At 41.9% G+C, this 27542-nt stretch overlaps 1 protein-coding gene across 5 annotated transcripts in view; it reads right to left on the bottom strand.

Annotated features, from left to right (window-relative positions):
* The window catches only part of ADGRD1 (adhesion G protein-coupled receptor D1), a 482082-nt gene that overhangs the window by 183542 nt on the left and 270998 nt on the right, over positions 1-27542 (bottom strand). For all 5 annotated transcript variants that reach the window (XM_069961003.1, XM_069961004.1, XM_069961007.1 and 2 more), the window contains one exon: positions 1088-1191. In XM_069961003.1, the coding sequence (XP_069817104.1) occupies positions 1088-1191 (104 nt within the window). The remainder of the gene's footprint in view (positions 1-1087; positions 1192-27542) is intronic.

The following is a 27542-nucleotide window of genomic DNA, read 5'->3' as shown; positions in this document are numbered from 1 at the left end:
GATGCAGCAACAAGATGTTCCCTGAATAGGGAGGCACCACATGTAGGAAACTTTAAAGGGGCACTCCTGCAAAAAAAAGTTTTTTTTTCTTTGAAATCAACTGGTGTCAAAAAGTTATAGATAAATATAGATTTGTAATTTACTATTTAGAAAATCTCCAGTCTTCCAGTACTTATCAGCTGCTGTATGTTCTGCAGGAAGTGGTGTAGTATTTTTAGTCTGACACAGTGCTCTCTGCTGCCACCTCTGTCCATGTCAGGAACTGTCCAGAGCAGGAGAGGTTTTCTATGGGAATTTGCTGCTGCTCTGGACAGTTTCTGCCTCGGTTAGAGGTGGCAGCAGAGAGACTGGAGAGAATACACCACTTCCTGCAGGACATACAGAAGCTGATAAGTACTGGGAGACTTGAGATTTTTAAATAGAAGTACAATACAAATCTATATAACTTTCTGACACTAGTTGATTTAAAAGAAAAACTATTTAGCTGGAGTACCCCTTTAAAGTTGAGGGTGGGTGCCCGAATTCCGGAGTAAGCATGAGTGTCACTTTAATTTGTTTAATTTCATGAGTCCAGGATGCCATGTCTCTCCAGAATATTTGGCATCTCTTGTGATACACTCAGGCTTCATACAAATTTAATGTCTATATCTATCCTCCCGTATTTCCCCAAGTACAGTAGAGCTTGCCGTTTAGATCTGCAGCGATTTGAAGGCCTTTTAGCCACTAGAATAGTTTTAAAATGTCCTTTTTACGGCAAATGTACTATCTCTCTAAAGCAGCTGAGCAGAGATAATAAACGGCGGCTCTAGAACACGCCATGAAAGCGAATGGAAAACTCCTCTGATCAGGAAATTAAAGCAATTTGAGCAAAATCACCCAGCTGTTACAAATATATAGGCAAAATCCAATTAAGGGTTGGTGAGAATTAATGGCATTTATGATTGAGAGAATCTGAACGTTATTGTGCACTGCTAGTCTGATATGTGAACACACATAAATCTCACATAGTCTTTAAACAGTAATATTTGCCCAGCAGGGAACGAAGGGGGGGGGGGGGGGACATCATAAAATGTGAAAAATTACTCACGAAAGTATAGCGAATGTGACCAGTGTAATTGCCAGACAGAAAATGGACAGAGAACAACCAATGTAACTGATGGAGGACAGCGCCACCTTGTGGGTACTGGAGAGCTGTGCAGAAGAGAAAGGAGAGAAAAAAACTCATTAATTTTAGTTTAGTTTCATTTGGAATTCTGACAAGTTTATCAATTTAACCTTAACACTCCAATCAGCGGTAATTGTCTTCCTATGCATACATTATTACAGACATGCCATCAAACAAAATCTTTCAATGCACAAGGCTCCTAGTGATTCTTATGTACAACATCGTGCACTGAACATTTTACAAAGCAGCTGAAGAAGCTACTTTTTTTTCTTTTGCTTTCTCACCAATACCACATTTTCCAAATTGATTTGGATTAACAAGATTTACAAAAAAAATTTTTTTTATTATTTATTTATTTTGCAGAAATCAATAGTCCAGGAGATTTTAAGAAACTTTGTAATTAGGTTTATTAGGCAAATATGCCATTATCTGCATTCAAAGAGACTTTTGCCAGCCCCACCCCCTCCGCCTCCTTCCCCTCTCTCATCCACTGCTGATTATCAGGAAATCTCCACTGGTTTACATCAGTCGGGCTCTGAGTAACCTATGGAGAGGGGAAGGGGGAGGAGGGAGATTAGTCAGCAGCAGAGAGCATAGAACAAAGGATTACACAGCGGGAACTGTGTGAAAGACGGTATTCAGAGGTCAGAGAGGTCAGTGCTGACCTCAGAGGAGATAGCCTGGTGATGTAGCTGTAAATTAACTCTTTGTTGTCCTTTTTGGTGCCTCATCTCTCTCCACCCCTACCCTCTTCATAGAGAAAAATGAAAACAGGGGGGAGAGCTTCAAACTGCTTTTTCATGATAAAAATTCATTTTTTGGCTAATAAACCCAATTACAAAGTTTCTTAAAATCGCCTGTACTATTGATTTCTGGAAAAAAAAAAAAAATGTAAACGACAGTGACACTTTAAATGGCCGGTGCTGGGGGCAGGTGGTTGGACATTGAGTCATGAACAAAATTATGACGTCTAAAAATTTCAAAAGTGAAATGTAGCATGTTTAAAGAAGCAGTCCAGCTTTTTTTTTTAAATATTCCCCTCCCGCTGCAGGCTGCCACATATACTTACCAATGATGATCGGTGTCCCAGGGCGCGGGTTTGTTCTGGTCCTACAGTGCCACTCAGATCCCACTGGCGCCCACGTGAACCTCTTCAGCTGGAAGTCAAGGTTTCCAATGCATCTCTTTGAGTGTGCTCTCATAGAGATGCATTTGAGACCCTGACTTCTGGCCTTCAATAGACCTGTAGAAAGAACAGGGGTCAGAAGAGATGTGGCGTCACCACCAATGGGATCCAAGCGGTGCTGTATGACCAGAACGAAGCCGCGCCACACGATCATTATTGTAAGTATATGTGCCAGCCTGCAGCGGTGGAGAATAAAAATAAAAAAAATGTTACTCTACCAGGTATCTTCATCTTATTACTAGAAGCGAATGTGATGAATTCAGATTGGCAGCGAATCGGGCGTTAAATTTGCTTAGAGATTTGTGAATTTGCCACATTTGCTTTGTTAATAATTAGCTAATCGTTTGCTGTAATTCAACATTCGTTCACTAATCGTTCAGTGTAATTCCACATTGTTCGTTCTCTTGCTGGGATCAGTTTGAGTAAACGATCATAGTAACGAACCTTATACTAATCGTAACTAACGACCATCTTTCTGTGTGAGATTCGATTGTTTGCAATTCATGAATATTCGCAAACATTGCCAAATGAATTTCCGAGTGATTCACTCATCTCTAATTACAAAAAACATTTTTTTTTTTTTTGTCTTGCATTTTGCACTTTATAGAGGATCTTGAAAAAAGTTTCATAGCCAGAGCAGGGAATTATTCTGAAAAACTATCACTGAGCTAAAAGTTGCCAAAAATAAAAATACCATGTGTGTATGAGTGGTATGAATGTGGGTATAGTGGGTATGCATGTGAGTATGGTGGGTATGAATGTGTGTATGAGGGGCACGAATGTGAGTTTAGTGGGTATGACTCTTAGGAGAGGACAAGCCAGAGACAACCTCAACCCACGCCGTGGACTAGGACAAGTAACAGAGCAGGACAGTATCCACAACAAAAGCCAAAGAGCTAGGAACTGATCTGAATAGAGCAAAGTTTCAATAAGCCTAGGAACTCTATCTTGCAGCACGGGTGTCAGCAAGGAACCCTCAGAATTCTCCTCATCCCAGGTAACAAGGTCTGGGGCCTGTGTTACCCTCTAGGAAGGCTCAGCCGAGTCTAGTGGGCATAAGGTGGTGTGAAGAATATTCAAGGTCAATACACGGGCACAGGTGTTATTCTTCTTCCTCTTCTTCTTCTTCTTATTCTACCTCATCCTCCAACATCGCGGCAGAACACATTACTACTTGGGTTGAGACTCTCAGGGCATCCTCCTCTCTGCTACTCTGCTTCTCTGTACACTACCTCGGTACTAATCAGTCTGCACAACTGTATCAAACACTGCATTACTACTACAGATTTGGTTGCTGTATTGTCATGAATTTGTCTAAAACTATTGTCAAGTGTATTACCCAGTGCTTTATCAAGAGAACCCTCATAATCTTGTAACCTACTGCAAGCACTTTCTAGTAAACAACAAGCTTATTTAAGTCAAAGAGACTGTGATTTTTTGCCTTCCACCGACACAGCACACACTGTAACCTTGGGACACTTCCCCTTTCTGTGGGTGGCGGTTCCGATAGTCCGGGAGGGTCACTACACCACTCTGGCCATCCGTGATCATTTTAACCCAAGGGACCCTGTAACAATCCGGCAGGACACTGACCACAGGGGAAAAAGGTACAACCAGCCTTTTCAAGTAAAAGCAGGGTTGCCATCACACCTGTGTGCCCAACTGGCACTGGCGTCACAAAATAACCCCCCAAGGTCTGGCTGTACCTTGGCCAACTACCTCTGGCGTTGAGTCACATATTACCATCTGGCAAGTGACCGGCCGCTCCTCCAATATAACTTCACACCGGGGGTACACCACATATATATATGTACTATGTGTATATACTCCAGCCGGGATTTCATAGAGGGCAGCACTACGTAAGCTATGTAATAATCACAGCCGTTGTTACAACGGCCATGATTATTATGAAACTTACGCAGTGGGAACATGGCCCATCTGTGCATCAGTGTGCATAGAGAAATAACCGTCAGCCATCACTAATCAGGACTGCCCACTGGAACCAGCAGATGGGAAATTACAAGTTATTCTGAATCTTTTCCCCATAAAACCACATATCAATCTGCTCAGCATCTCCTGCTCTGTCACCTGATGCTAATAGATAAAACAGCCTTGTTTGGTAGCAGGTTCCCTTTAAGGCCAATGACAATTGTATCGCTATTAATTTGCTTACCGTAAATATTATTTTCTTTCTATTTTAGAAATAAGTTCAATATAGATTTTTCAGAGAAATACTAAAAACAAGCCGTTTCCTTCTCCTCCTAATATCACAGGCATATGTTTGTGTTTTTCCCAAGGTTGGTAACTTATTCCACTGTGCTACAGATCTCTTCCAGCTATTTTATTATTCATGCAAATTCTTTCAAAGGGCTATGTAAGCATTGTTCTTATTTGCATGAGAAATGGCGTTATACACGTGGAGAGACACCGGAGGAGAGCTTGACAGCGCACCTGCCTCACCGACGGGTTTCACAATAGAACAGTGGGGAGAATTGAAGTCTAAAAGCTGAAGGTCCACATGCAAATTCTTCATTTACTTGTGTCTAAAAGAGATTTTACTGACAGCTGCTTCTTACCTATGAGTAATCTATGAACCATGTTCACTCTACACCAGGACATGTCAGACACTGATTGATTGCGGGTAAGGAAGAACACAATGCAACAAGTGCTAGACAAATTATTATTTATTTATTTTTTTTGTCTTCTATAATACAATGCAATCAGTTTGTTCTTATACATTGTTGTTTCATGTGCAATTTTTCTACTGGCATACTTTATGCTTCCAAGGAACCCTTACAATAGGGATGTATGTTGTGTCCTGTCCATAGAGTTGTATGGATGAGTATGCAAAAATACCTCCCGCAGCGTTGTTAAGCAAAAGCAAACATCTGATGCTCACTGAGCTGCAGATGTTCAGAAGTGATGCCTGTTGTGCAGTTGTCTGAAGATGTCTTAGCTATAGATGTCAATTAGTCCTAAAGGGGTAGATTACAAAAAAAAAAAATATTCAAATCAACTGGTGCCAGAAAGAGCCAGAGATTTGAAATTAACTTCTATTAAAAAAGAAAATCTCCAGCCTTCCAGCTGCTGTGTGTCCTGCAGGAAGAGGTGCATTCTTTCCAGTCTGACACAGTGCTCTCTGCTGACATCTCTGTCCATGTCAGGAACTGTAGAGAGCGGTAGCAAATCCCCATAAAAGACCTCTCCTGCTCTCCAGACTGGAAAGAATACCACCAGAGGTGGCAGCAGAGAGCACTGTGTCAGACTGGAAAGAATACAGCACTTCCTGCAGGACATACATAAAAGTATATGTAAACATAAATGCGGACAATACTAAGTATCCACTATTGTTACAGAGAATTTCCACCTAACATGAAATTATTAAAATCCCTTTATTTGCTCTAATCTGTCAAATGTTTCAAATGCTATTACATTCATAGGGGTTTATCAAGACCGGCATATCCCTGCCAGCGCTTTGGCACACATATATGTAGAGGTGCACGAATCTATCCATGTCCACCGGAGCTCTATTTGCGGTCAGTCCAGTGATTAGCACTCACCAACAGGGTCTTGGACTTTTTTTAACATCTGAGGATCAGGGGAGGAAGGAGACGGGTCACCCAACTCCTTCCTCCCCTGATCCTCAGGTGTTCAATTAAGCCGGACGAACAGACCCTGTGGGTGAGTGCCATCTTCTCTCTTCATATTTGCATTACCTGGATATCTTTGTTCATGATTGAGCACCACCTGGGTTGTTAAGTTGTTGGCGGTCTACCTGAGAGCTTGCCGTGTATGGAACTGAGACGGTGCCTTCTACTTGTTTTCTACGTATTGCTGCCGCCTCATGTTGTATATACAGCCATAGGCTATGTGCACATGATGCTTTTTCTGTCTGTTTTATTTTTCCCAAAATGGCATTCGTCACTTTGCGTACCATTTGCGTACCATTCGTCATTTTGCATTTTGGGCGCCCGACGGCTGTTGGTAAATTATTCAACTTCAGGTCCTTTTAGGAGTTTTTTCTTATAAAAGGTCCATTGAATTTAGTAGTAAAGACGAAGAAAGGATGATTGAAAAAAACTAAAATAACAACTGTTGTTTGCAAATAATTGTAATGAACATTATTTTAACTTTCGTGCAAAAAATGTCTGTTATTCAATACACTGTGTGCATTAGGCAGCCATCATTCCTCTCTATGGGATGGCTCTCACGCCTCTGCTCCCGTTTCTCCCCGCTCAAAGAATTGGCATGTCAGTTCTTTGAACGGATGCTCCAGTGATTTCCTATGGCCATCGGACTCATCTCAGCTCATCTGCATATTGAGAGTGCTGATGAGCCGACGACCATATCTCCGCAGCTGGACCAAGACCAGGAGTGGGAAGCGCAGGAGCCAGTATGTATGCTGGGCCCTTTCTGGGGGTGGGGTGGGTTTGAGGGGGGTTGACCCAGCTTAAGAAAGGTGGGTGACAAGTTAAAGGAGAAATCTGGCTAAAATTTTTATTAAAGTATTGTATTGCCCCCAAAAAGTTATACAAATCCCAAATATACACTTGCACATAAAGTGTTTTTTTTTCCCTGCACTTACTATAGCATCAAGGCTTTACTTCCTGGATAACATGGTGATGTCACTTCCTGGATAAAATGGTGATGTCACTTCCTGGATAAAATGGTGATGTCACTTCCTGAATAACATGGTGATGTCACTTCCTGGATAAAATGGTGATGTCACGGCCCGACTCCCAGAGCTGTGCGTGCTTTGGCTGCTGGAGAGGATGATGGCAGGGGGACACTGAGGGACACAGGGCACTGGAGGGACACTGAGCATCCCCCTGTCATCATCCTCTCCAGAAGCTACAGCCCACACAGCTCTAGGAGTCGGGTCGTGACATCACCATTTTATCCAGGAAGTGACATCACCATGTTATCCAGGAAGTGACATCACCATGTTATCCAGGAAGTGACATCACAATGTTACCCAGGAAGTGACATCACCATTTTATTCAGGAAGTGACATCACCATTTTATCCAGGAAGTGACATCACTATGTTATCCAGGAAGTGACATCACCATGTTATCCAGGAAGTGACATCACCATGTTATCCAGGAATTAACATCACCATGTTATCCAGGAAGTGTCATCACCAAGTTATCCAGGAAGTGACATCACCATGTTATCCAGGAAGTGACATCACCATGTTATCCAAGAAGTGACATAACCATGTTATCCAGGAAGAGACATCCCCATGTTATCCAGGAAGTGACATCACCATGTTAACCAGGAAGTGACATCCCCATGTTATCCAGGAAGTGAAGACTTGATGCAGTAGTAAGTGCAGGGAAAAAAGCACTTAATAACCATTTCCCGTAATAAGTGTATATTGGTGATTTGTATAACTTTTGGGGGGCAATAAAATGCTTGAATAAAAATTTTCGACAGACTTCTTCTTTAAAGCTCTGTATCGGCGGTGCTACCGTAATGGCCATGGAAATGATCGTGGATGTTGAAACACCTTGGAAGAGCAGTTTTAACAGATTTTTCTTTTTTATAGGAGTAAATAGTCTACACTGAATCAAATATAAAATGTAATATGTAATCAAATTCTTTGTTATACCATCTAAAATCATTGTTTCTCGTTCCATCTGCTGACCCTGGAGCCAGCAACAATCATTGTAATGTAAATGTAATATCTCAAGGCAGCATTTACACTTCCCTACATCTCCTTATTAAATAAATGTGAAAAAGAATGTTACAATATCATTTCAATATTTCTCAGACGCAACAACTGGCACATAGAACAATGAAGGCACATTCTTATTAGTGGTCTGTGTTGCTAGTATCCCTGCTGCAGTCTATAGTCCATAGACTTCTTAAGCCATTCTCAGTCTTGGGCCATGTTCACACAATTGGGGAGATTTATCAAACATGATGTAAAGTGAAATTGGCTCAGTTGCCCCTAGCAACCAATCATTGGTTGCTAGGGGCAACTGAGCCAGTTTCACTTTACACCATGTTTGATAAACCTCTCCCACTGTCGTTTTTATTAAAATAATAGCAGTTGTTTTCAGTTTTAATTATTTCCATTGAAGTCTATGGAAACAACAGCCTTTAGCTCACACAACGCATTGAATAACCACCGCGGTTCTTATTAATGTTATTAATTTGTAGCAATTATTTAGCGAACATAGGCCGTTATTTTACGTTGTTTACACATAGATTTTCTCTTCATCGTCCTTTTACCGTCTTTTCAATTAAATTCCAAGGATCTTTTAACCCTTTCCCGCACGAGGACGTAGCTGTACGTCCTCGTGCGGGTGCGGGCGTTCAGAGCGGGGCCGCGCGGCAACCCCACTCTGAACCGTCGCGGTCCCGGGTGCGTCATGTAGCCCGGGGCCGCGGCTATTAGCGGGCACGGTCCGATCGCCGTGCCCGCTAATTAGGTAATCAGGTGCAGCTGTCAAAGATGACAGCTGCATCCGATTACCGGATGCAGCACTTCCCTGGTGTCTAGTGGCGAAGATCGCTCCTCCGGGACGTTGTCCCTGAGGAGCGATCTCCGTTACTGCTGCCGGCCTGGGACCGCTCCAAGATGGCGCCGTCCCCGCCTCGGCACTCGTTTGTTTTCGGCTGTAGCAGCCGAAAGCAAACGAGTGCCTATGTCATCGATCTATGCTCTATAACTATAACTGTATAACACCTGACAGCCCCATAGACCAAAGGATAAAAGCGCTATAAGCCTGGGAATGGATCGATTTTAAGGAACATATATTCGGTAACAATGGTTTGAATTTTTTACAGGCCATCATATAATATAAAAGTTATACATGTTATATATTTTTGTAATCGTAACGACTTGAGGAACATATATAACAAGTCAGGTTTTCCATAGGACACACGGCGTAAAAACGAAACCCCCCCAAAGAAAAAGAATTGTGTTTTTTTTTTCAATTTAACTGCGCATATAATTTTTTCCTGGTTTCGCAGCATATTTTATGCAAAAGTTCAGCCTGTCATTGCAAAGTACAATTAGTGACACAAAAAATAAGGGCTCATGCGGGTCTGTAGGTGTAAAAATGCAAGTGCTATGGCCTTTTAAGCACAAGGAAGAAAAAATGAAAACGCAAAAACAAAAATTAGCTTGGTCCTGAAGGGGTTATAATTAGCCCCACCCAAAAACACATCATCAACCTTGTAAAAGACGGCCACCAAGGTATGTTATGGTCCTTTTACACGGAGCGATAAATCGCTCAATCAATCGTTTGACGATTTTAAAGCAAAAATTTTTTTATGCCGATCAGCGTTAGGACGAAGAGATAAATCGTTAAAAAAAAAAAAACATTTTTACAATCGCTTAAAGAAGTCTAGCAAAATTTTTTATTAAAGTATTGTATTGCCCCCCCAAAAGTTATACAAATCCCCAATATACACTTATTACGGCAAATGCACATAAAGTGCCTTTTTCCCTGCACTTACTACTGCATCAAGGCTTCACTTCCTGGATAACATGGTGATGTAACTTCCTGGACAACATGGTGATGTCACTTCCTGGATAAAATGGTGATGTCACTTCCTGGATAACATGGTGATGTCACAACCCAACTCCCAGAGCTGTGTGGGCTGTGGCTGCTGGAGAGGATGATGGCAGGGGGACACTGAGGGACACAGGGCACTGGAGAGACACTGAGCATCCCCCTGCCATCATCCTCTCCAGCAGCCACAGCCCGCACAGCTCTGGGAGTCGGGTCGTGACATCACCATGTTATCCAGGAAGTGACATCACTATGTTATCCAGGAAGTGACATCACCATGTTATGCAGGAAGTGAAGCCTTGATGCAGTAGTAAGTGCAGGGAAAAAACACATTATGTGCATTTCCTTTAATAAGTGTATATTAGGGATTTGTATAACTTTTGGGGGGGCAATACAATACTTTAATAAAAATTTTCGCCGGACTTCTCCTTTATGGCCATCTTACAAAATAAGGTGAATCTTTCAAAGACATTATCAGCAAGCAACCAATGATGATTTGAGAACATGTAGAAAGACAACGAACGTCGCTTGGTTGTAAGCTGTGTTTAGACGAGCAGATAACCGCTCAAATGTGTTATCGCGCAGATTTGAACGATAATCGCTCCTTCTAAACAGACCGTAAAGCAACTTTATTTTGATTATCAAATAACTAAGCTGTTAAAAATTGTTGGGTAAACATAGCCTCGAAATGTAAACTTTGAGGTCATATGAACAATTAGAGTCAACAGAGAACTATAACATGATGTTTATCCTGTTATATTCCTCTAAACCTTTCTTCGGAAGATTGCTATGCAAAGAGGCCTTGGACTCAATCATCGTACATGGTAGGTATGTTGGAGGTTAATATGTTTAAATCACTTGTTCTTTGATTATATGTATATTGCTACATGCAATAATAGGCTATGTTCACACAACGTAAGTTCAGTATTAATCATGGCCGTTGTTGTACATCAGCAACAACAGCTGTGATTAATACAAAACCTACATTGTGCTGAAGCGGAGGTAATCCTGACCGGAGTATATACACATAGTATACACTCCGTCCGGGATCGCTAGCGGATCCCGCAAGAAACAGACTTGACAGTTTTCTGCGGCCACTAGTCATTGAATAGCGGACACAAAGAACCTGTCAGTTCACACAATGGAGCGTGCGGCAAATTAACACAAGCTTTATAGTTCAGGTGGGACTTTTTAATAACTTTTTTTTCTGATGTATGATGCAACAAAAAATCTGAAATTTTTGTCTTCCTTTACTTCATTTATTTTGGGGTATTGGGGCATTCTAATAGCCCAAGCCTGGAAGTCAGAAATGGCTGCACATGGCACCTATGGTTGATACTAAAGCTTGTTCAGCTACATTAAAAACCAACATCAGAAGTTAGTATATAATTTGATCAAACCATATTGCCTCATGTACTATGTACAGGTCTCTGATACACATGAGTCCCTATGCCATGGCTAGCACCCTCCCTTGTAAGACCCATGTGATCCAACTTAGCAGGAAGCACATATGGTAAGTACCTCCTCTTTCTCCCATTCTACCTGCTGGTGAAATGGTGAGTAGTAACACCTTGTTCACACTTGTGTTGCCTGATTACCGCCTTCTCTGCTGGTGGCGCCGGCGGGGTTTGGGGGGGCCCTTGGTGTTTGGTCCTGTGACAGTGGGGTTGCAGGGCCATTCTATGGCCCTTCTTCCCTGCTTGAGCATGAACTCGAGGTTGACGTTTGCTGATCGACACAGTGTCAGCGTAGGGACTCATGCGCATCAGAGACCTGCACGTGGTACATGAGGAAATATGGTTTGATCAAATTATATACCAACTTCTGTTGTTGGTTTTTAATGTAGCTGAACAAGCTTTAGTATCAACCATGGGTGCGTTGTTGTGCCATTTCTGTGTTCTCCAGGCTTGTGCATTTTATTTTAATAGATTAAACAATTCTTCATGCAGTTATACAAAGTATATATTTTTTACATTTTGGTTTTCATTCTTTTTTTTATTAAAAAAGTTGTATATACTTTTAAAAACTTGTTTTATTTTTATTGTTTACACTTTTTTAAATCTGCCCCTGGGGACCTTATACTGGGGATGCTGATACTAATGCTGTAGCTTTGCATAGATCAGTGGTGAGATCTGTGCTCTGCTAATGGAGTCTGGCTGAGACAGCCTGTAGGTGCATATAGACCTCCGTTCTTTTAAGTGACCCATCAGCACCCTTCAATAACATTGTGGAGGTGCCAATCGGACATCTGACAGGTGCAGCACATGTCATTCAGCTCATTCAATGCTTTGTTACATCACAGCATTGAAAAGGTGAAATGACCGCAACCATCAGGGTCGCCAGAGTCAGTCATTAGTTCTGGGGGTCTGCTACACATAGAGGCCAACTCCTGAAGTATATTTACAGGGCTCAGATTCCATATACCCCTTCACGTCAGTCAATGTATATAGCCATATGGCTGACAATAAGGGGTTAATATAAATGAACATAAACACTTACACACATAAACATGTGCTGACGTCCTTGCTTCATAGAAACTCCCAACTTGAGTTGGTAGGAAATGTAAACCAATATATATGGCATTGTAAGGCTTCTGCGCTGGGATAAGGGTGATTTTTCTTTCCCTCCAAAATTCCAGCAGGGGTCTGTTGAAGCGCAGTCGCGCGAAACAAGCTTGTAACCTGCATCTACCTAGTGTCCGCCCAGTGTATGTCCTTGTGATGCTAATAAAAAGAAATCTGCACCAGCATCTTCATTGGTGAGAGCCACTTCTGTTTCTTTACTTGAATTCCAGCAGTTACACTTTGGGTATAACTAGTTACCCCAGGGTCAATGAAGAAGACTAATGGTGCGTTTACACAGAGAGATTTATCTGACAGGTTTTTGAAGCCAAAGCAAGGAATGGATTTGAAAAGAGGAGAAATCTCAGTCTTTCCTTTATGACCTGATCTCTGTTTATAGTCTGTTCCTGGCTTTGGATTCAAAGATCTGTCAGATAAATCTCTCTGTGTAAACGCACCATTAGGCTAGGTTCAGACTATGTAACTGTGCGGCTGTATTTGCGGCTGTAATTGTGCGGCAGTATTTTTGGTGGTTCATGCGTACGCTGGAAAGTATACGATATACGGCTGCACAGTGCACACTATGTATGAATCTACGGCCCGATCGTAAACGGACCCGTAAAAAATGAACAAGACCATTGTTTGCCGCTGGAAATGCGGCCGTGGACTGACAGGCGGTCCGTACGGAGTACTTCAAAAATAGCCGGCAATAATGCCGATGCCTCTAATAGTTAATATATTAAATTAATAAAACACATTTTCTTTGTAATAAAGTCCCTTTCGTTGTTCAATAATTAAATTCTAACGAATCCATCATTGTGCAATTAAATATACTGTTAAAATAAATAGATATATAAATAAATGTATATTTATATATATATATATTTATTTTTTTGACAGTATATTTAATTGCACAATGATGGATTTGTTAGAATTAAATTATTGAACAACGAAACTGATTTTATTTCAACGAAAATGTGTTTTATTAATTATATATTAATTAGTACAGGAAACTCCATAAGCCGTTAATTCATATTGCCGGCAATAGAGCATTCTGTACTAATCATCACTTTACTTTAATTAAAACATCAAATGTTTCTTCTAATTATGTTATCACAATAGCATTATTAGAAGAAACATTTAGAATTATATGTGCGCTCAGCTGATTGGCTGATCGGCTGAGCGCACATATAATGAGTCGGTCCGCAGTACAGTGACTTCATTGTGCTGCGGACCAGCGAAGAGGCAACAACGGGGTGAGTATAGAGCTCTCCCCACCCCCTCCCCAGCACTGCACCCCTCCCAGCAAGGAAGGGGGGTCACTTAACCCCTTCCTTGCTGGGATGGGTGCAGTCTGACATCAGTCTGGCCCCCAAGGGGTTAAGGGGGATGCAATACATCCTCCCTTAACCCATTGGGGGCCAGACTGTAAGCAGCGATCTGTAAAGATGCTGCATACTGTAAGGTGCACAACACCGCTCACAATGATGGGTGTTGTGCTCCTGTTTGTGTGTTTTTTGTGTGTTTCTCCCTTTTTGTTTTTCAGATATCGGTATCCTGGGGATTACGTCGGATTACGTGGACTACGTCGATCACCAGCAGTTGTTTGTTTTGTTTTTTTAATAAAATGGTCAATGAGGGGTGTGGGGGTGTTTTTATTTGAATAAAAAAATTTTTTAACTTGTGTCTTGTCTTTATTTCTTTACTTTATAGACTTAGTAGTGGAAGCAGTCTAATAGACGGAATCCATTACTAAGTTGGGGCCTAGTGTTAGCCGGTATAAAATGGCTAACACTAACCCCCCATTATTACCCCAGTACCCAATGCCACCAGGGGTACTGGGAAGAGTCGGGTGCCAGTGGTCCCGGAGCGTCAAAATTGGCGCTCCTGGACCGGGCGGCAGCAGGCTGGTAAGATTTAGGCTGGGGAGGGCCTAAAACAATGGCTCTTCCCACCCTGGTGTTACCAGGCTGCTGTCGTTTGGTTTTTAACCCAGCTGGTTATAAAAATAGGTGGGACCCTATGCGTTTTTGACGCATGGTTCTGACTTCAATAATAATGAGTGACAAGACGGAACGCACTCGGAAAGATGTATTCTTTGCAGTGCGGCTCAGCTATTGCTTTACTTACTCTTCAAGTTGGTGAACTAAAGGAAGACATTAATTTCCTTAGACACTATATACATACAAGCACTAAAAAAACAGCAGCTGCAGAGGGTGAACTAGGCACTTGGTGGTTCAGGTTAAAAATATATGAATGGACGTCCACATATGTGCTCAGTTAGTGCGTTTTTAGCCTAAACCGATGATTCTGTGCAGGTGCAAAGTATGACTGGGGTTCCCTAGGGGGTTGAAAAGTATAAACATGTCGGAATATTTTAAGGCATGGTTATTAGGCACTTTTAGGTAAGAGATGTTCATCTTTTCTAGTTTGACAGGCTCATCGGACACCCCTACGACTGCTTCTATCCAAAGCCCAATAGGGGCTATGAAGTGAAAATGATCCACTACAATAATAAAGACAATGGGAGCAAGACCAGCGTGTCACATTCCGGTCCTTAGTAAACCCTGCCGGCAATAGTGATGAGAGAACATCCTGATGTTCGGCTTGGATCCCGAACACGAACATTAAAAATAAGTTATCGTGATTGGCACATGCATACAGATTATCAGGTACAAAGCGAAAAATATGTAATAGGAAAGCAAATACATAGCATTAGCGTATCTTTCATTCGCCAGTGCGTACTACTGTATATTAATTACAGTCTGCACACAGAAGAACCAGACAGAAAGATTAATACAAAATTATATATATAATTTTAATATATATTTAATATTTATATTTATGAATTAGCCTTAAAAAAGACAATTGGGTTCTTAATTTTTTTTTTCACAGAGGACGCCTGGTCACTACATGGTTAAGAAATGAATTCTTATGGTACTAAAATGCTGCATTCTGTCTCCCTCCCTACACTGACAATTTCAAAACATTCCAAGCACTACTGGGTCAGCTCTCCCTCCCTACTCTGACTAACTACCACTGTGCATATTGCTGCCTTACTAAATTCAGATTCTGTCCCTGCTCGTATCACTCTCCCTACCAAACGGCACAGGAATCAGGAAAGACTGTGAAAAAATTTGCCTCTGCGTCCCGTTTTTATAGCATCTACGTAATGGCGCTAATCGTACAGCCAATCACAGTAATGCCCTTCCTTCCCCAGACGTCGGTGGGAGGTGGCAGTTGTGTACATTGTGAGAAAAACTTTCGCATGTTCAAAAATGTTCTAAGAAGATCGTTGGAGCAAATTGTTTGTGATCGGTGAACATGAAAATGTTCGCTCATTACTAGCTGCCACACAGGCATGCTGAATATATGTAGAGGCGTTTGCCCTTACTGAGATGTACCCCAGCGGGTGTAAATCAAAAGAAATGCAATATAGAATAGCCCAGTCCCAGCATATCAAGCAAGCTACACCCAACAAGAATACAGCTTGCAAATGTAGCAAATGGAAAAACCCAATTTTTTTAAGTCCCAAGAGATGTTCTATGCCGGCTTCATCATAATGAGAAGGTTCTCAGAGGCCCAGATTAAATATTGTAGGCTCCAGTGTATTGATGTATCGGGTGTACTGTTCATTACAGCTCCAAAGCAGGTTATTTATTTCTCACAGGTATACTGATATATATTAATATATTTATTTATTTATATATTTATTTATTTTTCATGTTTTAGGTTATTCCATCTCTTCCACCTCTGGTTCTCTCTCTGTACTGTGCTGCTTTGTGTATATCTGTAATTAACCACACATGGATGGGGATGAATAGCTCTTGTATTACAATTGATTTGCTTCCCCTTGACAATGGCTAAGTTTAATTTACTGTCATGGAATATCACAGAGTTAGAAGACTTAGCAAAAAGATCTGCAATGTTTAATTACATTAAGCCTTATTTATTGGGAATAATATGTCTCTAGGAGACATAGAGCTATGCATAGTATGGGGAGACTGAGCATTCAAGCATTCAAGGGGAGCTAGTATCTTAGTTTATAGTGAATGTTTCACTCACAGTTTTGGGACTTTTTTGCAGTGTTTTTATGCGGCACGACAGATCAAGCGCCCGGGCTGCATGAACAATCTTTGTATCATTTGTGCAGCCCTGGAAACTGATCACAAGAAGCAGTGTATACTTACCATCTGCGCTGCTTGTGATCTGGCATCCAAGCAGCACAGATGGTAAGTATGCATTGCTGCTTGGGATCTGGAAACTGACAGCACATATATATATATATATATATATATATATATATATCTGTGCAGTCAGATTATCATTTTTGGGCACACATAACCCAGCTTTAGCTTTGGCTGTCAATGTCAATGATGGGAGTTGTAGTTTTGCAACAGCTGGAAAGCCAAGGTTCCCCATCCCTGCTGTAAGATTTATACTACAACCTTATACATCATTTTATTAATGCCTGCAGCGGTGACATCCGATTTACACCGCTTTGCTAATCCTGCTATATCTAAGTGCTGTTAATTATTCATAAGGTATAATATCCTTCTTATACAAAATATTATCATATTAGGCACTTTTCCTATTTTAGAGGGTTTATAGAACTCCTCTTTTCTTGTACATTATGGGATTATGAGATAACCTTACATCTGTGACAAAAGGGGATAACAGTTACATTTATTAAGATTGACAACATATTTTTGGATAAGTAAACTGAGTCGTTTTTATTTTTGAACCCTGTGCATAATGGATTAGACAGAGGATACACCTGCGAAATAGCATACCAAGTTGGCATTGACATGTCTCTTGCATATTGCTCAAAAATATGTTCAACATATATGAATTTATTAATAATGTTAATTAGTTATTTGCACACAAAGGCCACGGCCACACAACAGAGGTTTATACAATGACAGCTGAAATTTCCATACAACTGCTAAAATGATGGTCATCCAAAAAAAGTCCCTAAAACACCCCAGAAAAGACACGGGGGGGGGGGGGGGGGGTGACATTTACTATTCAGTCAAAACCATGGGATTTTTCTACAGAGTATTTATCTTTTTCTACCCAGCCAAACAGTAGTCCATTTAACATATCTGTTTTTAACGTATCCGGTTACCTTTAGGGTGCGTTCACACGTACAGGATCCGCAGCAGATTGTGTGAACATGGCCTCAATGTACACAAAAATTGCACACGCAAAAAGAGGGAAGAAAAATGCATTCATTTTGATTCCTTTTTTTTTTTTTATATAATGGAATTGAACGGAAAAATTGATCCAAACGGACTGCACAGTTGCAGTCGCCCCCCCAACACATAAATTGTATACATTAAACTGCAAAAACACAGAGTAAACACAGCCTTATTCAACATAATAGTCGTAAATGTGTAAAAAAAAGAAAAGGGAAGGCGGAATTCCACAGAAATGAACCTGGTACTCACCAAAGGTAGGCCTGCACCCGTTTGTGCAACTTTTTTAAAAAGTTAAAATAATAAATTGGGTGCAAATCCCGGATTATGCTAATTTTTGGGTGAATACTCAAAATAGGTAGATTAAAAAAAAAAATTTCGCCCATCGAATACTGGTTCATAAATGAACCAAAAGTGGCGAAAAATCCAATTATTTACCAAAAAATAGGCGCAAAGACCTTGATAAATTTCTCGAAGATATATATATATATATATATATATATATATATATATATATATATCTGAACATATGTGAAAATTAGTTGGACATAAGGGGATTTGCTTTATAATGTTAGTGATTACAATATCATACTAGTTTGATTATAACCTATAACTATTCCTTTATCGACCATTCCTTAATTGAATGTTCCTTGAATCGTATAGATAGGTACTCGCCCAAACTAAGGGCAAACTAGGATGTACATTACCTTGATTTATATGGACACATCACGGCCCTCGTATCTGTACGACTATGTACAGATGATCTATAAAATATTATGTGCGCTCAAGGTACAAATTATCGGGTGTTTGTGGGAAGTTTGAATGTTTACTTGTTGAAAAAAAAAAAAAGAAAACTTTCAATAAAACATGACAAGACTTGCAAACTTAAAAACTGTTCATCGTTTCTATACTTAAAAAGCAATTCATCATTTATATTGAGATGTCAGGATATGTATCAACAATCTAAAATGTCCCCAGAGGTTTATATCGTAGATGAACAATCCCCAGCTGACAGCTCTCAATGTTCTATGAGGCTCAAATATTAGACAAACAATCACATATTATTAACCCTCATTAAAATAAACTGCCTACGTACCCTTAAGGGGCTAAGTGATAGAAGCGTATATCCCCTCTATCATATAGGTAACATATGAAATGGCAACTGTCGCTAGATTTAAAGTGACTCCGTATCCATCAACCCACCCCACCAAACTGCTAGTACCATCTGAGTCCTTACTGCTCGTGTCTTTTAAAATGTGCCTGGTGCCTTGCTTAGAGTAAACAATGATCTTTTAAGCTTGTAGCGCTGTGTCACACTGACGTGGCCTAGAGTGTCTGTGCCCCAGGTCTGCGACACCCCTCCTTTCTTCCTCTACGTCTACCTCATCTTTAGGAACCCAGGCAGGATTTCTATTCATCATTTAAACTATCAGCATGTTTGTGCATTCAAACCTGCTGATAGTTCCCGTAGCCCCCTATCTCCTTTATCCAGCGCTTGGGATTTTTCTAAGTTCTGACAGCTCCCCCAGGGTTCCAAAAGGAGCTCATTGACATACTTTGAACAGGTCTAATTTCTAAAAAAAAAACTGTGGGACTAAGAAGAATTATGAGAGTGGTCCTGGATAGAGGAGGTAGGGGGCTACCGGGAACTATTAGCAGGTTCATATGCAGTTTTTCTTTAATCATACAACACCTGAAAAAAAATTGTATGTTAAATTTGTTAGAAGATTCTTAATGAATGTTGTATATTTTGGAGTTTCCTCAAGTCAGAAATAAAACCTATACCAGATACATATTCTGCTGCCCTTTTCAAAAACTGGCACGTGCCAAGGAAATACTAATTTTCGTGCAAATATGATGTAAAATGATTAATAAATTGAGGCCTCTGTGTTGCCAAGCCAATCATAATATTGTACAGATGCCCAAATCCTTGCCATTAGTTTCCACAATGTCCCACTGACTTATTGGAGGGTTTGTAAGGCCTGCATGGTCCCTAATATTAGGGCTCTTTTATGTACTTGTTGTTCGATAGTAATTCTTTCACAATCAAATCCTCTTTCAAAATGTTATTTTTTAATTGGTTGATCTTATTGGACCGTGTGTGTAGGGGGAAGGGGGGGGGGAGGGGATAGAGGAATGGGTGACAACAACCTTCTTTTATCCTTTCCTTTTACACAATATAGAGAGAAGGAAGTATAGAATGGGCAGCACTTCACAAAATTCTTAAAGGAGAAGTCTAGGCAAAATAATTTTAAGATATGTTATTGCCCAACGAAAGTTATGAAAATTATTAATAGAAACTTATTATGGGAAATAAACCTATAACACATTTTTCCTGCACTTACTACAGCATGGAGTGTTTAGCTTTCTGTAAAGTTGGTGATGTCACGTCACATAAACTGCCGACTCCTGCTGCTCCAGTCTGTCCCACCACGGCAACAGGTTTATGTGACGTGACATCACCAACTTTGCAGAGACCTAAACCTGTCATGCTGTAGTAAGTGCAGGGAAAATACACTATAGGTGCATCTCCCATAATAAGTGTCTATTTGTAATTTTCATAACTTTTGTTGGGCAATAACAAATCTTAAAATTATTTTGCCTGGACTTTCCCTTTAACATACCTGTTCACACTTCCTGGTGTTATTCTTGATTTTGTCCGCTCCCTTCCTCGCGAAAGCTTCTACACTGGTCTTTGGAGGGACAGACTGCTCAGCCAGTCACTGGTCGTAGCGCTGTCCTGTCTCACCCAGTGATTGGCTAAGTAGCTTGTCACTTCAGAGACCAGCTCTGAAGTCCCAGTGGCAGCTGCAAGGAGCAGGCAGAAGCAAGAACAGCAACGGGGACGTGGAGAGGTATGTATAATGTTTATTACTTTACAAGGGCAAAGGCTGCATCGACATCACTAGCAGATCGACACTAGATTTTCCGAAATATTGGGCCCTAAGTATTTATTTGATTGTTATGGCTTCTTAAGCCATGTTCTCACTTAGTATAACACCGGCTGTTCTGTGACCCGGCCGGATCACAGAACAGCCGGTGTGACTGAAGATCATCCCGGCCAGTACTGCAGATGATCTTCACTTCTGCAAAATTCAGATGCGGTCACATCCGTGCGCGTCCGCATCCAAATTCCTCGCTGCACACAATGGGGCATGTGTCGAGAGCCGCACACTCCATTGTGTGAACTGACAGGTTCTCTGTGGCTGCTATTCAATGAACTGACATGTCAGTTTTTTGCATAGCCGCTAGCAATCACGGCCGGAGTGTATACTATGTGTAGACACTCTGGCCGGGATTCCCTTTAACTGCAGCACAGTGTAAGTTTAGTATTAATCACGGCCGTGTTGCAAATCGGCAACAACGGCCGTGATTAATACTGAACTTACGTTGTGTGAACATGGCCATATATTGTATGATTGATTTGCTGGCAAAGTATACATATGGTAAATATGACATAGTGCTGTTTGGGGTCATGTCCTGGAAGAAGCTAAAAAAGAGTGAAACTCACACCAAGTGCTTCTATTTTATGAAAACTTATTTTTACTAATGGGCATTTTTTTTTTTTTATATATATATATATACCGTATTTTTCGCTTTATAAGACGCACTTTTTTTCCTCCCAAAGTGGGAGGAAAATCTAAGTGCGTCTTATAAAGCGAAGACGGCTCCCAAGCAGTGCAGAGCACCGCATGGAAGCCGTCCCGCCCGCCCCCTGTATTGCCGCTCACTATGCATATGCATAGTGAGCGGCTCTGAGCGATCCCCTCCGCCCGCCCAACCTGCCCCTCCATCGCCGCTCAGCTGAGCTGATCAGAAGCCCGGGAAAGTGCAATGAGCAGCACTTTCCTGGGCTCCTGATCGGCTGTCAGCTGAGCGAGCGGGCGGAGGTGGTTCCGGAACTCACCTGTCCGGCGGCCCCAGCAGCTCCTGTCGGCCGTGCGCACTTCCGACATCCTCCGGGCACAGGCAGCGGGGTACAGAGACTGCCTGTGTCCTGGATATGTTCTGCAGCCTCTATCATTCATGATAGAGGTTGCAGGACACTTCCGGCACAGGCAGCGTCTCTGTACCCCGCTGCCTGTGCCCGGAGGATGTCGGAAGTGCGCACGGCCGACAGGAGCTGCTGGGGCCGCCGGACAGGTGAGTTACTGGTTTGTTGTTTTAGGGGGGGAAATGGCTGCTATGGGGGGCACAGGGTACTAAGGGGGTCACTGGCTACTATGGGGGCACTGGCTACTATGGGGGTCACTGGCTACTATGGGGGTCACTGGCTACTATGGGGGTCACTGGCTACTATGAGGGGCACTGGCTACTATGGGGGGATTGGCTACTATGAGGGGATTGGCTACTATGAGGGGCACTGGCTACTATGGGGGGCACTGGCTACTATGTGGGGCACTTTATGGGGGATTGGCTACTATGTGGGCACTATATGCTATCTCCAAACTGTGACAATGAGCAAAATATTTTTTTTTTATATTTTTCTCCCCTAAAATCAGGGGTGCGTCTTATCAAAAGGTGCGTCCTATAAAGCGAAAAATACGGTAATGCTTTCCTGCGTGTATTGTTTTTACACATGGTATTTATGGTGTGAGTCAAAAGTATTCAAACGGAATAGGAAATCTGAAGAAAGGACTTCTCCTTGCCGAATCCACTTCTGGCTTTGGCTCTGCACCTAAAACTGCATGTGGTATTCCAGCCTTAAGCTGGGTCGCCATGCTGCGCTATCATCCCGATTTTTAGTTGACATTTCTTTCGGAACATTAAAGATTGATGTAATATTTGTTGTAAGCTCCTTGCACTCGAGCAGCTTGCCATCCGTGTCCAGGCTGGATTCTAGGAGCGTTGATCTCCTTTTATTAGATTGCACCTCTGGATACCAGATACTGTTAATTAATACTCGGACCTTGGTGATCCATCTGCATATTACATATATTCCCATTCTATTGCCATAGCAACATATCACAAATATGTATTTATTTTTAGACTGGCTCTCTAATGGAAGATTTAACCATGAGTGGGTGATGTAATGTTATCTCTCTCATCTCTCTATCTCCGATAATATAAGAATTTATAAGTTTGAACAAAGTAAAGGGAATGAATGTCTTGCAATCTTGATGTGCTCGGCATCTTCGAAAACTGCCTAGATAATGCTGCGTGCCCTTCTTTCCACGTGGGCTGTTTACATCAATGGTCGTAATTTCTGGTAGAATGAGCAATTGGTGCTGACGGGCTTTGGATAGAAGATGGGAGCTGGGGAAAGTATTAAAGCTTTAAATCCTTTCCATTCCCTGGCAGTTTTGTATCACGTGTTGGACCTGTGCATATAGATGAGCTATATAGCGCGCACATAGTCATTTATAGAGTGGAGCAAACTTCCAGCACGCTCAGGTTCGTCTGGACCAGAGTAGGCGGCATTTGATTACCGGTGGCTTCAGAAGTTGGATGCAGACCTAAGACTGCCAGGAAAATATGGATACAGCCATACACTAAAGGCTATGTTGACACAACGTACTTTTTATGAAAATAAAGGCCGTTGTTTTCAATTGAAACAGCGGCCATTCTTTTCCTACTGCAATTATTTGCATTGAAGTCAATGTATACAACGGCCGTTATTTCACACAATGTATTGAAAAACGACCGTTGTTTGTTATGGCAGTTGAAATAATGAGCAAGTCAATTATTTCTGGCGGTTATCCATGGACTTTAATGGAATTTTTATTCAGAACAAAGGCCATTGTTTGATGCTCAAAACAACAGCCATTGTTTTAAGTCCCAAATAACCGCCGTTCTTTATATGTTGTGTGAACGTAGCCATAGGCTGTATCCAAGTTTTTCTGGACTCCCTAGGGCTGCGTTCAACTTCTGCAGCCATTGCTAATCAAATGCCGCGCACTTGGGTGCAAACGAAGCCGATCATGCTCAAAGTTTTCCCACCTCTAATCATTTAGTATGATGTAAATGTTTTAGGGTGCGTAGCAGTAATGAATTATGTAGCAAAGTCACAAGCACTTTACTGCGAATTAGTATAGTTTGGGGATGAAACTTCCCACCCGACCCGCCAACGAGAAATCCCCGTCGGGGGAGATAAGTCAAACGCCCATAGAGAATGACTGCTTCAGTCTGATCTCTGGTGAGCGCACGCACGGCTTCCGTCGGGGATTTCTCTGCGGCATTTCATCCCTTTAAATCATAATAAAAGAGGTGCGGGAGGAGCCTTGCCGCCCCCCAAGCCCATTTCTGCCCACCCATCAGACAAGCGGTGGATATGGCAGGCATACACCAGGGAGAAGGGGGCGAATCTGTGCCTTCTCCCTGGTATATGCCTCGAAAGGGACTTTTGTAAATAATCACCTAATGTGTGAAGACGGCAGTAGCGGAGATAAGCCGCCTCTATAAATCCAGAGCCGTTTGCCACATGCACACCCTAGGCACCATTGCAGCAGAGACCAGAAAGAAGAAGAAGACACAAGGACAAACAGTCCCAAGACCAGCACGGAACACAGCAGAGGAGTGGTCAGAAACATGGCAGTGAGGAGTGGGACTAAAACGCAAACAGCACCTCGTACGGTGAGTAATGGAGCCCAGCAGTGTTACAGCATTAAATCAATGCAACAGTTTAATACACCTAACTGCAACGAATCGATAAAATAATCATTGTGCAAAGGGTATCCTAAATAGATCTGTTTATTTAGATGGGGATACTCATCTAAATAGAAACTGCACCACAGATTTCTGTGCAGTGTTAGAGCTTTGATTCTATTATAAAGGGCGCCATATCCCCCTGCTTCACTGAAATTATATTTAAAATATTAAAAGTATAAAAAAGAAGTATAATACTGGCACCTGGAGTAAGTAGCATTGCTTTGTATTGGGCAATTCATATGTTTAGTGTTTTCACTGATCTTCAATCCGTTCAGTTTAAAAATAGGACATGTTATAACTCTGATCAGAAGCGCGGCACAGATTCCCCATGGAAATAATGTGATCCATATTTTTCATGGATGTACCTAGATGTGACATCCATGTTCATCCGTAAAAAACACAGATGTGATGTAATCAATGTAATTTAACAGATCTGTGAAAAACACGGACAAGGATGCAAAGCGGATGTAAACATGGACGGTTTTGCACGGATCACAGAGGTAGCTAGCGGACTACATTCATGGACCAGGAAAAACACCAAGGCCGGGTTCACACGCTTTATGACAGCGGCCGTTCTGTGATACAGCCGTGTCACAGAAAGGCCGCTGTCTGTGAAGTTCATCCCGGCCAGTACTGCAATACTGGTTGGATGAACTTCATTTTACTTTTAATTGTAATGCAGGCGCACTCGGGTGTGCCCATATCCCAATTACCCGGAGCCGCACTTTACATTGTCTGCACTGTCAGTTTCGTACATTTATTGAATAGCTGCCGCACAGAACTGACATGTCAGTTTTTTGTGCAGTCGGACGGAATCCGGTCCGGATTCTATAGACTTCAATTCGATCAGCAATTTCATTAAATAATGGTCGAGGTTGCAAACCTGCAACAATGGCCGTTTAATGAATTTTTACGTGAACATGACCTAAAAGTGTGAATACAGCCCCAGGCTATGCTCACGCAATGTTTTTTTCAGTTCCATTTAAAATGACGTCCATCATTTTGAGTCTAAAATTACGGATGTCATTTTGGTGTCTAGCCGCTTGTCAGTGCAATGACGGCTGCTGGTACGTTATTGTAGAAATAATGTTCATGTTGTTTATCTCCGGTCGTTGTTCATAGACTTCCTTGCAATTTTTCATTTAAAACAACAACTGTAGTTTTAAATGCTAAATAACGGCCGTGATTTATACATAAAGGGAACATAGCTTGAGGATCAAACCAATATCTTCAGATGCTTTTCAAAAGTCTACTTCTCTAGTGTAAGGCTCCGTTCACACGAAGCAAAACTGGTGGAATTCCGCGTCGGAGAATCCCGCCAGCCTCCATGTCATAATAAGAGTCTATGGAAGGCTCGCGTGCCTCCTCTCTCTGCGCTGAATAATGGACATGTCCATTCTTCAGCACGGAGAGACGCGGTGCGCAAGCGCGGAATTCTCTCTGTCATAATTCCAACAGTTTTGCTTGGTGTGAACTGAGCCTAAAGTTCATCAACATATACACATTTTACAAGGTATCTAAACCAGCATGGTACAGTATATGTTTTCTTTTCTTTGTTTCTTTTTTTTTTTTTTTTACTCTCATATTTTGAGGTTATAAAATACCCAGGTTACTAAACACTGGCTAAGGGATCCCATACAGTGTTGAATGCAGACTGTAAATCACAGCTATTTATGGATTCCTAAACAAATATGCTTGTTGATGGTGGAGCCGGAGTACGGGGATGTTTCTGGCAGCAACACAGGGTCTGCTTGTTCAGCCAAATCAAACTGTTCTGACTGTGGCTCAAGGGAAATAAACAAAGAAAAAGGCAGATTGCTTGGTTATTGCAACTCATATGTCATCCTGATCAGCATTCCAAATGTAAAGGAAATAACTCTTCCACGACCAAAGACTTCCCCATTGTCCTTATGAAGTTATAGTAGGCTGGAAAATGATGAAGACGGTTACAACATTCCAGTTTATCTCCAGATTGAAATAAAGAAAATCCAATACACTTTGCGGAGAAGTTAAGTAATGACCTTAATACCCGGTCTTTATTAAAATTATTACAAAACCATCACACAACAGTGCAAAAGGTTATTTGCCTAACCAACCAACACATTGAAGGATGAAAGGTGATGCCTCTGTGGGAAAAAATGCTAAATCAGAACTGAATCTTCCTGACAGAGGCCGGCCGGCGCACACCGCTCCCTGCATTGCAGGCGCGCGCAACCGGCTCTCTGCTAACGTCGACAGTGTCCATGGCAACTGGTCCAGCCAGTTGTTAGGAGCGCGCTGATGTTGTCCCAGACGACCGGCCTGGACAGTTGTTATGGGCACACCGGCGGCGTCTTCAGTTGTTTGCATGGCTGGGGCTTCACCGGATTTGTTATACTAGTGATTATGACTGGCGGTTGTCACTGCCAGTCAACTCTGGTTAGGCACTGGAGGCTGGAGTCTCTGCCCCCATCACAGTATGGGGCTGGGACTTCAGCCTCCATAAGACTACTCCCCTCATTATTCTCCTTGCCTGTGATAGAGTCTCATACCCTGAGCTTCCTTATGACTTCTTGATCATTGTGACTGTTCTGACTGTTTTTCTGGTATCTCTGACTTTCTGGCTTGACTTTGTGACTACCCCTTGGATTACGTTTTTGTACCACGCAGACCGGTAGTTGGCAACCCGGACCTCTGACCACGTTTATTTGTGTTAGTTTGTCTTGTCAGTGTTCAATGTATAGGCTAGGGACTGTCGACCAGATGTCCCCTGCCGCCTAGGGCAGTTGAGGCAATTAGGCAGGGACAGCGGGGCGTGTGTCAGTGCCAGGGCCTCACCTGTCAAGTGTCTTCTAGTTTTCTAGCCCTAACACTTACAGTCTCTAAGATGTAAGTGTAAGGCCACCCGGAAACGTATCGGGTATCGCTAATATTGATCATGACCATTTTTAGCGGATGTCTATGTTATGAGATGGCCGCCTTCCCCGATATGTTACCAACGTGGGAACATAGCCGAAAAGAAGTATCTGGATCGTGGCTCAAAGGGGCCCCAGAAATATATCTGCCCTTACTGTTCCCTATTATGGGAACTAACTGCCCCTAAAAGCCTAAGCACAGAATAACTTAGATAGTAAGGATAACCACATCTGGAACCTCACCCTGAAGAAGTTTGCCATGCATCAGTTTGCCCTAATATGCCAGTGGGCTAAAGCAGTTACTGCAACAGAACATTGCACTTCATAGAGATGGTATAGCAAAATACCAGGGCTTCAAAGGGT

The sequence above is a fragment of the Dendropsophus ebraccatus genome, chromosome 3 (assembly GCF_027789765.1).
Source record: "Dendropsophus ebraccatus isolate aDenEbr1 chromosome 3, aDenEbr1.pat, whole genome shotgun sequence".
Lineage (NCBI taxonomy): Eukaryota > Metazoa > Chordata > Amphibia > Anura > Hylidae > Dendropsophus > Dendropsophus ebraccatus.
The sequence above is the reverse complement of the archived record's forward strand: the minus strand, read 5'-3'. Positions and strand labels throughout refer to the sequence as shown.